The sequence below is a fragment of the Asterias rubens genome, chromosome 13 (assembly GCF_902459465.1).
Source record: "Asterias rubens chromosome 13, eAstRub1.3, whole genome shotgun sequence".
In the NCBI taxonomy this organism is placed as follows: domain Eukaryota; kingdom Metazoa; phylum Echinodermata; class Asteroidea; order Forcipulatida; family Asteriidae; genus Asterias; species Asterias rubens.
This window is the reverse complement of record NC_047074.1, coordinates 2,281,432-2,296,310: the sequence shown is the minus strand read 5'-3', so window position 1 is coordinate 2,296,310 and position 14,879 is coordinate 2,281,432. Positions and strand designations below refer to the sequence as shown.

Here is a 14,879-nt window from a genome sequence, read left to right as displayed (position 1 = left end):
TTGTGTCCCCCACAGTTTCCTGAATTGATTAATTTGATCTGCTGTTGGAATATTACAAACGCATTTGCTGTGTGCCTTCTTAACAGTTGTGACCTTGGCCTTGGTAATAAACATCGAGATGAGATCTTAACACTTCAAGTAGAACACACACACACCATTCACATTGTGAGTTACAAACACTGGCCTCCTTTGTTCCTGCCATCTGTTTTTATGAGCAGACCACACAGGTTTGGTTTTTCCCCAAAATGAAATTGGAGAAGTGACCATGAAAAAAAGTGAAACTACAGACCCATTTCATTCCCAAGAAATATTTTTCTATCAACTTCACTTTATGGGGGGGAGGTGGGGGGAATGATGTGAGTTCCCTGATGTAACTAAAATGAATTGTTGTTGTGTTGTCATTTAGCCTTCCAGAAAGATTCTGCTACGGGTCAGAATGTCAGGCAATTAAATTGCTTAAATTAATTGTCACACAACCAGACGACTTTTAAGGTGACTGCTCTATATTCCGACATCCTTAGTAAGGTCCTTAATGCTCCGACAACCCTACTTTGTATGTTTAAAAAAAAACACCTTGTGATTTATATGGTAGGGTTTGGGGTTAGGGTTATGGTTAGGGTTTGGGTTAGGGTTAAGGTTAGGGTTAGGAAAATACAATAAGGGTTTAGGGGGATAGGGGTGTCTGTCCAAACATACAATGTAGGTGTGTAACTATTTTTACAGGCAATTTTGCAGGCCAGGAATCACACTAAGGACACAGAGGAATTCAATTCCATTCAATTCAATTCCATTCAATTCAATTCAATTCCAATCAATTCAATTCAATTCAATTCAATTCAATTCAATTCAATTCAATTCAATTCAATTCAATTCAATTCAATTCAATTCAATTCAATTCAATTCAATTCAATTTATTAATTTAATCACAGATTACAAGTAAAAAGTGAACATTGAAAAAAGTGAAAATGAAATGAAATGAAATGAATGAAAATTAAAATTGTTTTCCCTGTGTGCACTTAAAAGGAAATGGGAAATGGGAAATAGGAAATGGCCTATGTTGCCCCTGGTCTTGGCCTTTGTGCTCCTTTAAGAGTTTCCCATAGACTTTATGAATTTTCAATGAAATTGTGGTCGTTGTAAACTGAAAAGGCCTTGTCCTCTCTGCTAAGCACATCAAAATGATGCTCACCAGAAAAAGTTTATCTGCCTAAAATCCCATTTCATTAAGCTGTAAAGCAGAAATTTGTGCTGAGCAAATTTCTTGGCCAAGCAAGAAATGATCTGGGGTATCAGTCGCAGCAATGGTTGCTCACAGGATGGTAACCTAATTTTGATTAAGCAATAAGTTTTTTTGTAATCAGTAAGTTTTTGTGCCTACACAGACTTTATGCAATGAGGCTCATGTCACAAGACTGGTATCTTGCTCATTGACGCTGAGCGGAAAATTATTGAGCAATATGTTCTACTTGTGAAACCGAACCTACTTTTGAAGTATTTACTCCTGCTGGGTGAATGGGATATTGTCTGTCCACCCCAGGGTTCCACGCAATGGTCAGTGCACCCCATCAAGGGAAGGATAGTACGCATCGTTAGGTCTGGTCCCCTGTGTCATGCATTGCCTGAGAAGGTGTAATAAGATCGAGACTGGTGTGGGGTTACAGCCCAGTATGAAATATGAATCTCACTGTATGTTGTACTCACCCTCCCTCTGGCTTTTCATTATGGGAGGCATGCTGCAAATTAAGGTAATTACACAAACACGTACATTTTGTACACCACTCTATGACCATGATTATTGGTCATTGGTCAAACAATTTTAGCAAGGATCTGCAGTCAAATAGATTTAAATCATTTTGTAATTGTGTACATATATGTCATTTTCCCGAATGATAATGACCAATTACTGTCAACATTATTGTTGATCTTGTCCCTCCTTCTTCCTTTTTTGAGATGTGCCTTCAAATGATTGAAGATTTACACACTGTCAGACATACATAAAGTACGCAGGCTAACCCCATGTCTTAGCGATAATAAGTGTCTTTTCCGTATGTTGATAAAAATACACGGGACCTATTGTTTTACGTCCCATCCAAAGGTGAGGCAATAATGGTTAAGGCTTTCAAGGACACAAGTGTCAAGACTGGGTCTCAAACCCACACCCTCGAACACCACAACTTGAGTTTGTTGCTCTTAACCATCTCTTGGTAATTTACAATCTCTCGACAGTGGTTGAATTTGCCCATTTTTTTAAATCCCAAAGTTCTTCAAAAACATAGTTTTGTTGAAGAAATTTACCTTTTTTGCTTGAAGAATACTTTATAAAATATAACACAAATACGTAAAGTTTCATTTTTGGGTCTAAGTTCTCAGGGATATGAGTTAAACTTGCAGTGATTCTGAATGATAAGTTGCGTAGTTTTGTTTCGTGTCACATAAACACATTGTGTCACATACAGTACATTATAAATACATTGCGTCAATGCTACAATTTCGTCCCCATTTCATCACTGTACGTGCCACCTGACATGTAGGCAGTTCATTAAAGGGTCGTATAAATCACATCCATGTCAATAATTTTGTACTGCACATGCAGGTGAAAATGAGCCGGAGAAATCCGGATAAAATATTTCCACGCAGAAAGAACATTCCATAATACATGTAGGAATATTCAGTGTAACCAAATTAATTTGAAGTAAAATGTTTCTTGAAATGCTTTATAATCAAATGCTGCTGTAGACTTCTAACCATTTTTTTTTTATTGCCATTTTCAGAGTGAATACTAAACCTATACCTTCCCTTTAAATGCACTGGACACTATTGGTAGTTTACTCAAAATAATTGTAAGCATTAAAACTTACTTGTTAACGTGCAATGGAGAGCTGTTGATTGTATAAAACATTGTAAGAAACGGCTCCCTCTGAAGTACTGAGTTTTTGAGAAAGATGTAATTTCTCACTCAAAATAATAAAAGACTTCAGGCCTGAAGCTCTTTTTAGGCATCTGAAAGCACTGTGCAAAAAGGGTGTTTTTTCTTTCATCATTTTCTCTTGCAACTTCGATGACCAATTGAGTAAAAATTTTCACAGATTTGTTATTTTATGCACAGGATACACCAAGTGAGAATACTGGTCTTTGACAATATTACCAAAAGGTGTCCAGGTGCCTTTAAGGGTCGCATAAATCCTGTCCACCTGTAGTCAGGACATCAATGTTGATCAGTGTCTTCTGGAGGTGAAGATCACATCCTGATCACATTCTTTGATTCCTTGCTGGTAAATGCAGCAGGGTTATCAGCCTTTAACTGTATCATTTAACAGGATTAATAAGGATAACAAGAATCATTGTTTTGTTTTAGTCTGAACGCCAACTGATTATAATGAAGTTGATACTAGAATTTTTTTGTCAACCAAAAAGTAATTTAACTACTTTTTGTACAAGGCAAACTTTCGTGGGTCTGCTTACTGTGTTACGATCACCATTCTTCGCTTTCTGTGCAAAAGCTGAATTTCTGCGCTAGCTGTGTGAGCGAAGAATGCAACATGGAGTAGGCACGCGCACAAGCAAAAACTCCCTGATAAAACTTGAAATACACTTGAGGTACTTGTGTAAGCGCGGAATTCCCTGCTCAGTAAGCGCCGATTCTCTGTGTTTGTTAGCAGAATTATGAAATTTGGCTCAGGTATGAACATAAAGTGTACCGGTACATTGAATGAGTACACACAGTGAAAAGATCGTTTTGACAGTTTAGAATGACCTCCAGATCTGGATTGCTGTGTCAGAAACCAGGAAGTGGCTTTCCTTCCTCTTTGATTGATAGCATCCAGGAATCTCCAGAGTTAGAATTATCTGATGTGGATACACGTAAATGTTTTGACAACTCAAAACAATGCAATTTTAAGAAGATTTGAGACAAATGATAGTGCAAAATCGTTTTAAGCTGATACGTGCCGAATTGCAATTGATGCGCGCGCACAAATTTCGGCCGAAACAAAATGTGTCTACACTTTTGTTGTGTGAGTCTGAATGATTGAAACTTTATTTCACCAACATCATTTCTGGCTCTGGCTGGGGCTTCGACTTGGGCTGAAGATTTGGCTCAGCCAATAATTAAGAAAACATACACTTTCAGTATCGGACTTTGACTTGTTCCTAAGCCAGAGCAAAACTATCTAAGCCGTGGTTTCAATTATGGCCCCATTTAGGCCGTGTCCGAATTGGCGACTTCGGCTACAGCTACGGCTAGATCAGCGCGTCTGTCAGTGTTGAAGGATAGGCAGACGCGCGCGATCTAGCCGTAGCTGTAGCCGAAGTCGCCGTTTCGGACACGGCCTAAGTATCTAAACTGAGGCTTGCAGGGAAAAACAGTCTGGCACCTCTTTATTGTCATTAGAAAAGGTTGCTTTGTGAATAGGGAACCCAACATAAACAATCATTTGAAAATCATGTCTGAGTCATACCCGGTGTCTGCTACATTATTGTAATCATGGATCATCCCGGTAGACGGCACTGTAAGACGGTCTCCAGACATCATAAATATTAGATTAATGTGCTGGCTGGATGAGTCATAGATGAAAACACTCTTTTAAAGAACCCAATCATATCAATCTATTGAGTTCATCAATATTTGGTGGCCTTGCAGCGTTCAGAGATGAGAATTTTGAGAGGTGTAGCTGAATTCTAACCTTTTTATGTCTTTAAAAAAGCTGTTGTTTTTTTAATGGAAATCAAGTTTGTTGATTTACTTCTCCAGCTATGAGGATTGTTCACAAAAACTCCTTTGAATCAATAACTCCAGGGATCTAGGTGGAAATGCCTTATTGTCTACATGCATGACATGTGACCTTAATCCTCAAATATCATCCTATACGTGTATGTTACAATACAACAACAACATGCTTGGACTTGGAAAAGATAAAAATACCTGAAAATGAAAAGAAATGTTTAGTTGGGTCGTTGGCCCCCAGTCCTTCTGAATCCTTTTTTTCTGCAAAGAGGATCCTTAAGGATTCTGGCGGGTTTGAGTTGAGACTTCTTAAACATTAATGTTCACATTATTGATGAATGAGTACAATGTACTTTCCTTTTCTTAGCTCAATAATAAATGAACATTTCTTTGTGACCTAAATCAATAGAATTCACTCTCCAGTAATAGACACACCTGTGAAATTCAGGAGAAAGCTATGCCATAAATTATGGATCCTTATATAATCATATTTGAAATGAACAAAACACCAAATACAGTATGTGAGTAGAGGCCTTATCAGATGAAGCAATTGTTAAAAAAGGGAAGGTACAGGTTTGGTAATTACTCAAAGCACATATTAACTTTAAACTTACTTGGTAACAAGCAATGGAGAGCTGAAGTAACGTAGTTTTTGAGAAAGAGGTATATTCTCACTAAAATATTAAAAGACTTCTAGCTAGAAGTCTTTTATTCCTATCTGAAAGCACACAAATTCGTCCAACAAGGGTGTTTTTCTTTCATCATTTTCTCGCAACTTTGATGACCAATTGAGCCCACAATTTTCACAGGCTTGTTATTTTATGCTTATGATGGGATACACCAAGTGAGAACACACTGGTCTTTGACAATTACCAAATGTGTACAATGTCTTTAAGAGCAAATAACACTCCACACTATTGCTACGAAAGTAAAGCTAAAACTGCGAATCTTCATGTGAAATGAATGCAAGTTTGTACGGTTTCAGATAGCCGCTCAAGGCTGGTATCTGGCGTAGTTCCCAAGTCTCAAATTGTGACGTTAGATGTTCAGACCATGTGAAAACCACTTTGGTACCTGGCGGCATATAGTCAACAGAGGGGGCTATAATTTGTCTCTTCCTACATGTTGATCTTCTTCTAGATGATAAAGTTGTCATTGTGGAGTGAACTTGACTGTGTAGTTCTGGCAGGCTCCATGCGAATGACCTTGACTACTCAGGCCTGTCATTTCCCCCCTCAGGATCATGCTCAAGAGAGTTCAATTGTGGAGGTCTCTCTAGTGTACACAGTATGTAAAGCCATGGAGTTAGGAATCATAGTTAAGCATGGGAAGAATTTGTAGTTATGTTTGTACAAAATTTGTTACATGTAGGTTGAAAGACTACTGGTCTGGGTTGAGTATCAACAAGAGGAATGGAACAGAGCAAATTATTTGTAAAAGGGACTTTGGAATATAATCATATAAGGTATTTTGACATTGTACACCTCTGGATAAAATAAAAAGGTTTTAAAAAATCACATTTTAAATGGTAATGGTTTTGGGATTTTTTGTCAATGTTTAAAAATGGTTTTTGTTTTAGGACCTTCAATTTTTGTTTTTAGTGGGTTAACAAAATAATAAATAAATCATGATTCTTTGGTTTTGCACATGTGCATTCAAACTTTTCTTGACCTTTGACCTATTGACCTTTTGGTCAACTCTTACTCATTCCCTACTGGCTGTCAACCGACCAGGATGTTCCAAGAACTGAAATGGTGTAATAATCTTCCCAACTGATCCAATCAACCTTGAACTCATTTCCAACAGACTTCCTCAATCTCACATGGGAGCAAATGACAGGATTTCTCGCACATGGGTACATGTACGTGTACAATTCGTTGATCTGATCACAAATTGTAACCCACATGTATACTGTACATCAGTGAGTACATATTCAGCAAAATGCTACACAAAATGTAGGATATCAATTGCTACTAAAAAATCTTAAATTAGCATTCGGTGTGTACCAAAGAAATTCTTTCCAAATAAGTTTGCTATGCCAAATTGTTGGAAGAAATCTTTGCCTTCACAGATCATTTGACCCAATATACATTGTACCTGACGTGATAACTAAAATGGCAGACAGTGGGCAGACTGAATCTGCGCTTGACGCATAGAGTTATATAGTAGAGGGCTAGAGGGCGCACTGGCCATTATAAGCGGCCCGGCATGTGCGCTGGCGGCCATTTTCTAAGTTGACAAAACAGCATCGCATAGCGTGTGTTTGTGCGGCCATTTTGTAAGTTGAAAAAACAGCATCGCGTAGCGTTCACTTCAATAAACACAAACTCCAACGTGTGTTTCGTATTCAACGCGCGTACAGAATGGCGCGCGCATGTCTCCTTGCGGTCCCGTTGCGTTTGTGCAAGAAACATCACCAGTGCGCCCTCTAGTTCTTATATATATAACTCTATGGCTTGACGTCAGTGCAAGGAGAGGCTTGTCACAGTTCAGTAACAAATCCTTGGAAGTTCCCTGTATTCCTATTACCTTCTTGTATCCCTCAATCGAGGGGTGGGGGGTGGTATAGGGGATGAGAATTCCAACGAGGCAACCCATAAGTTGACAAAGTTTGAAGTTCAAACTCTGCTGACTAATCCAATGTACTGTCAGTCAAGAGTGGATTTCCTCCAAGATTAGTTGCTGTACCTAGAAAGACTGTCAAAGGACTTCCCCCCCCCCCCCGGGTATTTATTAGTCATACACTAAGCCATGTCTTCCACAACCCTATTTTTTTCTTCTTCGAAGCTCTGTATGGTAACACAGGTTCTGAATTTCATTTTTTAGATGGGGGGTAATTTTCATTTTGCAAATGGCAACTTCTATTGGAAAAGCTTAAACTCTGTGGAGAGTTATGAAGGCTGGCCTACATAGTTCATTAATCATTCAAAACCATAGTGGATTTTATTGAATGGTCAGACAGTAGGAGGGTTGACTGTATACTGTGGATTTATTCACCACATCGTTTGACTCGAATGTACATTAGCTCTTGGGTATCATTGGCTACAGGGTACCATTGCTGCAGGGTACCGATTACTTAACCTAGGCTATCGACAGACTCGTCTTATCCACTGTCTCCCTAAGTATTTCTAATTGTAATCAGTTTCAGGAGGATGGGCATAATCAGTTTCAGGAGGTTGGGCACCAGGGAGAAGCATAGTACCAGCTTTCAACGCCTTGGGTATTTTCAAGTACGGTGTCCTTGCTCTTTGCTTGAAGATAAGATTCTTCATAAATTGTGGAATAGTCTTGAACGATTAGCCTACATAGAATTTTGCTACTTGGGTTTCCATTTTAGAGACACTTTGTACATTTAATGAACAGCCGACGATTGATCTATCCATGGTAATGACGAATGAATGTCTGATATGACAAATGAATGTACTTTATAATCGTTTATGACGATTGATTTCCACTCTCTGTATATCAGCCATTAATGATTGGACTCGATGTCGAAATCTTATATTTCCGCATCTGTTTATCATCACATCAACCCCCCCCCCCCCCCGCCTCCTTTCCCCGAGTGATTTCATTAAAACTAACTCCAGTGGTTGGCATTAGTCCCATCTGTGCTTGTCTGTAAATTTCTGTTGTGAAATTAAAATTATGGCCAAAGGAAGCCACAACACAACAGGATGCTACTTAGCATGTACATGTAGGTCTGGCCCCAATTTCTCGGAGCTGCTTAAAGGCAGGGTATACTTTTGGTATTAGGAGATTTTCCAACGCTAGGCAGCAGCAGACATACCGGGTAAATTTCCATTGTTTACGTAGTTCTGAACATGCGCATAATTCTGAGAACAATGGATTTACCCGGTAAGTCTGCTGCCCTCTATCGTCCCAGAAAGTCTCCCATTGTCAAAGACCAATGTTCTCATTTGGTGTACCCCAACAGACTGTATCAAAAAACAAACAAAAATAGTGAAAGAAGAAACAACCCTTTTTTCCACAGAATTGTCTGCTTTCAGACGTCTGAGAAAGGCCTATCACCTGCAGAGAGTGGGTTCGAATCCCCTTCTTGACACTTGCGTCCTTAGACCTTTAAATTGCTTTGTCCTTCGGATGGAACACACTGTATTATATGTAAAGCCATAGCCCATAAGCACATACCTAGTACTACATTTCACCACAAATCTAACTACACACATATCGGCCTACTTGTACACAACTGAACTTTAACAATATGAGTTGTACCAATAGAACTCAGCCATCAGCATTATGCCTGATATTTTGAGATGTGAAAAACAGATGCTCCGTGCGGCGTAATGGCTCATTAGTCCAAGCCCAAGATCATCCTGTGTGTGCTTCAAAGTCATCGTCAAAGTCAAACTTTCATTCCTTTCACTCTGATCTGTCTTAAAGGGGAGGTATACGTTTGGTAATCACTATTAAAATAAATGACAATGAAAAAGCGTTGGTTAGAAGCCTTTATATAACACCCAAGCGGATCCTTGCCATTTGATTGGAGGATTGTCCGTCACGTGATAGCAAATAAAAGTACCATTGCACGCTGAGTCACTCGCCGTGCTTTTTCGTTCCATCCGAAAAGTACCATTGCACGCTGGCACGCTGCCAGCGTGCAATGGTACTTTTCGGATGAAACGAAAAAGCTGAGTAAAAACATCACTGCGTGCGCGTGTCTTTGGTAACGCAGCAGGTGTTACTGCAAGAAGGCATAGTAAAATTACTAGCATTCGGCTTCTACAGTTGAAATTGTTTGTTTTGAAAGTTGTTTCTTTCAATCAAAATGACAAAGTTCTACTTGGATGTTATATAAAACAAATAATGAATGTTTTTCATTCGTGCAATGGTGCGAATATGTTCATTCGTTGAAAGCTGGAATGTTCCATTCAACTCGGCTCCGCCTCGTTGAATAGAACATTCCATCTTTCAACTCATGAACATATTCGCACCATTGCACTCATAAACATTCATTATGTGTATAACAGCAGCTTTCAATAGTAAAAAGCATTTTGAGAACAATTTCAGTTTTTTATGCCCAAATTTTTTTATCTGAGAAGCGTTTACTACAGTAATGATGCCCTATGCAATTTCCTGACAAGTACGTAACATTTTAGTTGTCGATTTCACTGAGTCACAAAGTCCCTTGCACTATAAGCCTTTTTTTAAGATATGGGGGACTCTAAGAGTGTACATAACATGTATGGTTCTGTTTTATTTGGGTGGGTGTCTAGACAGAATTACCCAAACGTAGTGTCATAATTTTGTGTCAAACCATATCTCAGCTTATTGTTGGTGCGAAAACCGAAGAATTAATTTACTCTGTCAAAAAAAACCCAAAAAACACCATGATGCATTATCCCTTTAAAAGTAATCATCACCTCAAGCAGCAGGGTTAGGTTTTCTTTCTTTTTTTAGTCACTGCAACATCTGTGGGCTTCCAGCACATGATGAGCAGTGGGGAGTTTTGAGTTACCCCTACAGCTGGGCCTGCTTAGTGGATTAGTGACTGTAATAAGTGGTTGAGGGCATTAACTCCAGGGCAAGAGAGGCCTCTGGAAGGGGGCATTATTACACATTGTCATGAGTGTGAGTGAAGTGTGACTACTGCCCTGGGAGGTGATGACATGCGAATAGCCAGACGCAAGAACAAACGATGGGCTGTTAGTAGTTGGCTAGCCTGTGGTGTTATGGCATGGATCCTTCCTTCATGGTTATAGCTTCACTGTGATAAGGATGTAAACAACATTTCCAATTATTTTGTATAGTGTGTGTGATCGTAGAGCACGGGTGTGATCATGATACATGTAGGATACATGTTAAACTGTGCAATACGTAATTCACATGTATTTGTGCACATTGTCGGAGCAGACAGCAAGGAACAGAGATAGTCTGCAAGAACAAACGCTGGGCTGTGTTAATTGATGGACCTGTGGTGTTACCGCTCAACTGACAATGACTGATGGTACAATGTATCTAAACACCATTGTAAATGATTTCATATGGTGTGTGTGATTTTACATGTACAGCATGGGTGTGATCATGATTCATTGTAGAATGTGTGTATAAACTGTGCAATACATAATTTGCTTTGTGCACATTGGTCAGAGCTTGTCTGCTGGGGATATTTCCCTGCTGCGTTCTTGACTCTTGTTACACTACGAAGAAGTCCTCCATGGAAGAAGTGTGTGAAGTATAAGTGCTTGGCTAAATACACCCGGAGCCATTTCAACAATATGTCACTTCTGAACTTTGTGTCTCAACTTGCCAAGAACTTGTGTCTTCAACTGCCATGGTAACCCTCTCTGGAACAACTACTAGACCTGGGCCGGTAACCTTGGAGTGTGTACCAACCAAGCGATGATATCGTTCACTGTACATTACATTGGATGTGTGGGTGCAGTTGATGTGTGTGGGACGAGAAACTGATCACATGCATGCAATTGGTACAAGGTCTGTCGCAGTGTATAACTGTCTGACTACACTACACACTACAGACTAGCTCTTGTGTGTTGGATTGCTAGTATAGAATCAGGATATAGCATGAACCAGGAATTTGATAAGAGTGTGGAGTGTGGAATCACTAAACAGGAAGACGGCCATCGTTGGTGAACTTATCATTCGAACCCAATTTCTACATCGCTATCAGTATCCGTGCACAATGTGAAACAACTATTGGTGCCAACTGAATATTTGAAGTCACTCATTAACCCAGAGTGCTCTACTAGATCACCTAGAAATATCCAGTAATCAACAAATTATGACATTGTATGAATATTTGGATAAATCGAGTTGCAGAGGTCATCTTGTTGAGTCATTTTGATTTACGGATTTCTGGGTGGACATTGACAAATTGCTGCTGGAGAGTGTGGAAATAACTACAGTGATTTGGAACTGCGTTCAGGCTACTGTTGTGTAAATATCATGACAAGTCGACCAGGAATGTTTTTGTTTTGGACAAAGGATTAAGTTTTTAACAACACTGCATTGTTGACATTGCGCTCGTCAGTGGGTACTTACACTTCCAGTATTTGATTATCGCCTGAACTAAAGTTGGGATAATGTTTACTGAAATGTCGGTTTCTACACAAGGTAAGAACCACAGAACATGAACGGAAGTCGACAAATATTAACAGCGTATTTATTTGTCATTGGATAAGTGGCTACACCAATGGTTGGTTTAGTCTTTGCTCCAGCCTGATCAGGAATGTCGAGGCATACATTAATAGTCTCCTTTCAAGCCGTCTGTGTAATGTTATCTTTAAATGTTGGCAATGTGACGTGTACAGTGGATTCGGGTGCAATCTCGGATGACTAATAGAAAAAAGACTACATAGTGCTCATAAGGGAGAGCAATATGGTAGCTGTACCACGCTGTGACTTGTGTGTCACTGCAATGATCCACAATAGGAGATAAGAAAAAAAAGTAGATTTCCTCATGCTGATATTCTTGTGAGAGTTGTGACTATTTTTGAGTTGATAGTATAGTGGAGAATTTGCCGTCATGGCGTCTAATGCTGTGGATAGAAAACCAGTGAAAGCCATGATGCCTAGAGTTGGCGTGGCTTCGACAACAAGCGGTGCGTTGAAACCAACACTTGCAGCGCGGAAAACACCGTCTACGACATCAACTACCACGGCTACAAAACAACCCATGTTGCCACATTCTAGTCATGTAACTCACGCAAAAGTGAGCACTGCAACTCACACCAAAGTGAGCACTGCAACAACGAAAAAACCTGTGGCTCGACAACGCTCATCTGATGGCTTACAGAATGGCAAAACTTTGCACAATCTGTCGCCCTCTGGGGCTTTGAAACCGAACATTTTGAAACATCAGTCTGGGGATGGAACTAAAGCAGCCGTTTCAAAACAGGGGTCAGGAGCGTCACAAAATGTTGAGTCCTCGAAGCACGAATCTGGAACATCAAAAACGAGAGTAGGAAGTGGAGCCCACAATTCAGACGCCACAAAGCATGGATCCACTCATGGAGCCACTAAATCAATGGTTTCAAAACAAGGTGGATCAGTGAGCAAGGAACCAGTTAAGCCGACCAGGACTCCGAATGGCATTGCCGCTAAGCGTGTATCAGGCGAAACCAAGCCAAGTATTGCAAAATGCGCAGCGGGAACCGGATCTGTGACTTCATCAAAGGGAACTGTTTCTAAGCAGAGCCCAAGCGACGGGTCACTGACGATAGATGCAGCCAAGAGAGGATCAATTTCATCTTCATCATCAAGGGGGTCTATTTCATCGTCTCTGAGGAACTCAACTTCTCCAAGAACCTCATTGACTCCGAAAAACTCGGTGTCGCCCAGGAATTCCATCTCACCAAGAAGTTCGGTAGCCTCAAGATCCTCAGCGTCACCAAGGAATTCGATATCTTCTGGGCACTCTGCCTCGCCAAGAAACTCAACTTCCTCTGGCCATTCAGCGTCTCCAAGAAACTCTGCATCGCCAAGAAACTCAGCATCTCCAAGAAACTCAGTATCTTCTGGAACCTCGGCGTCTCCAAGGAACTCCGCAGCTTTGAAAAGCTCAACATCTCCAAGAAACTCAGTGTCCCCAAAGACCTCAGTAACTCCAAGTAATTCAACATCTCCGAGGAACTCGTCAGTTCCTAGCGGGCCCAAAAAGCCTGCTCCATTGCCTCGAGGTCTAAGTGCAGACCAAATACCTGCGCCTGGGAACGACACATCCGTGTCAACCAAAACGTCAGTTTCACAAAATGACGCGTCCACAACAGCCCAACCAATTCATCCCCAAAAATCAAGTGCAGTCAATATATCACCGAGGCAAAGTGTTGTGACATCGAAACCTGATGACTCATCTGAGTCACTGAGTTTTGAGTCACAAGCTATTTCACCGAGATTACCACCCACATTATCCCATGCCGTCCAAACATCGGTTTCGCAAAAGGACATGTCCACCTCAACCCAACCAACTCAACCCCAACAAGTCTGTGCAGTCAAACCGACTATATCACCGAGGCAAAGTCTCATGTCAAGTACATCAAAACCTGACATCTCATCCGGGCCAACGAGTATCGAGTCACAAAAAATCTCACCGAGATCATCGTCTACCCCTGACCTGAACTCCAACGACATTCCCGACCCCCCACGAGCCATCTTACGAAAAGCGGCTTCCGAGAAACGAGAACGAGACAAAACGATGAAACTCCCGATCCAGAAATCGAGTTCCGTCAACACGATGCCGATCCACAAAGCCGAAGCGACAATGAGGATTTTATTAGCTCAGTCGGCCTCTCGAACGAGTAACCAATCATCGACTCAGATCTCACGAGGGACTTCCAAGGAAAAATTTGAGTTGATCTCCTCACAAAACACTTCCCCGAGGCCGTCTGTTAAATCACCGGGTTTGACGATTGGAAACGGACGGAAGATAAGTATCTCTGCGCCTGAGCCGATCAGGGAGGAACTACCCCCTTCACCTTCATCACCGGCCCCGCCCACTTCACCACTCATCGATTTCTTTGGGGTTAGTAAACATTCATGTTTTCAAATTTTGTATTTGTCTATCTATTTTCTTTTTTAAAGCCAGCAGAAACGGGTTGTGTCTTAAAATATTTTTAGAAGTTTCGCAGATACAAAAGAAAACAAATTTTTGTCAAACTCTTCTGTCCAACAAACTTTCTAAGATTAGTCCATGACAGTTCATTTAATCGGAGATCCCCATGTCATGTCAAGATTACCTGCATCTGAAAAACAGTGTAGAGCAAGATCTCTGACAGGTCTTACTCATTTTCTAATTCTGGATCGTCCCGAACTCCTGCTGAGCATTTCATGACAGTCAGCGTTTATGATTACGCTCGGAAGTTTTGTAATTACGTAAAGGAAGTGATGTATGTCCAGACAACATGTAGAGCTATATATATTGGGTAATGTTGTTCAGAAAACTTTCAAAATTTGTATATAGCGTACGATAATCATGTAAGCAATCAGCAATATTGCCCTTCTAATAATAATAATAATAATAATAATAATAATAATAATAATAATAATAATTTATTTTTAATATAGCTCAAAAAAATATAGTCTTAAAAAATCTCAAAACGCTGTACAGTGATTTACATATTATAAACATTCAGCTAAAAAGAGTAAGCAAAATACAGCAAAATTACATTGTACAATAAGA

At 40.2% G+C, this 14,879-nt stretch overlaps 1 protein-coding gene across 20 annotated transcripts in view; it reads left to right on the top strand.

The window, feature by feature from the left end:
• The window catches only part of LOC117298308 (dedicator of cytokinesis protein 9-like), a 97,873-nt gene that overhangs the window by 6,050 nt on the left and 76,944 nt on the right, over positions 1 to 14,879 (top strand). For 11 of the 20 annotated variants that reach the window (XM_033781466.1, XM_033781472.1, XM_033781468.1 and 8 more), the window contains exon 1: positions 11,127 to 14,222. The exons of 1 other annotated variant lie outside the window; for it this stretch is intronic. In XM_033781466.1, coding sequence (XP_033637357.1) covers positions 12,228 to 14,222 — 1,995 coding nt within the window. In that variant the 5' untranslated portion in view covers positions 11,127 to 12,227. Of the gene's footprint in view, positions 1 to 11,126; positions 14,223 to 14,879 lie in introns of those variants that run through there. 8 more of the 20 variants (XM_033781476.1, XM_033781475.1, XM_033781477.1 and 5 more) reach the window with 4 other exon arrangements.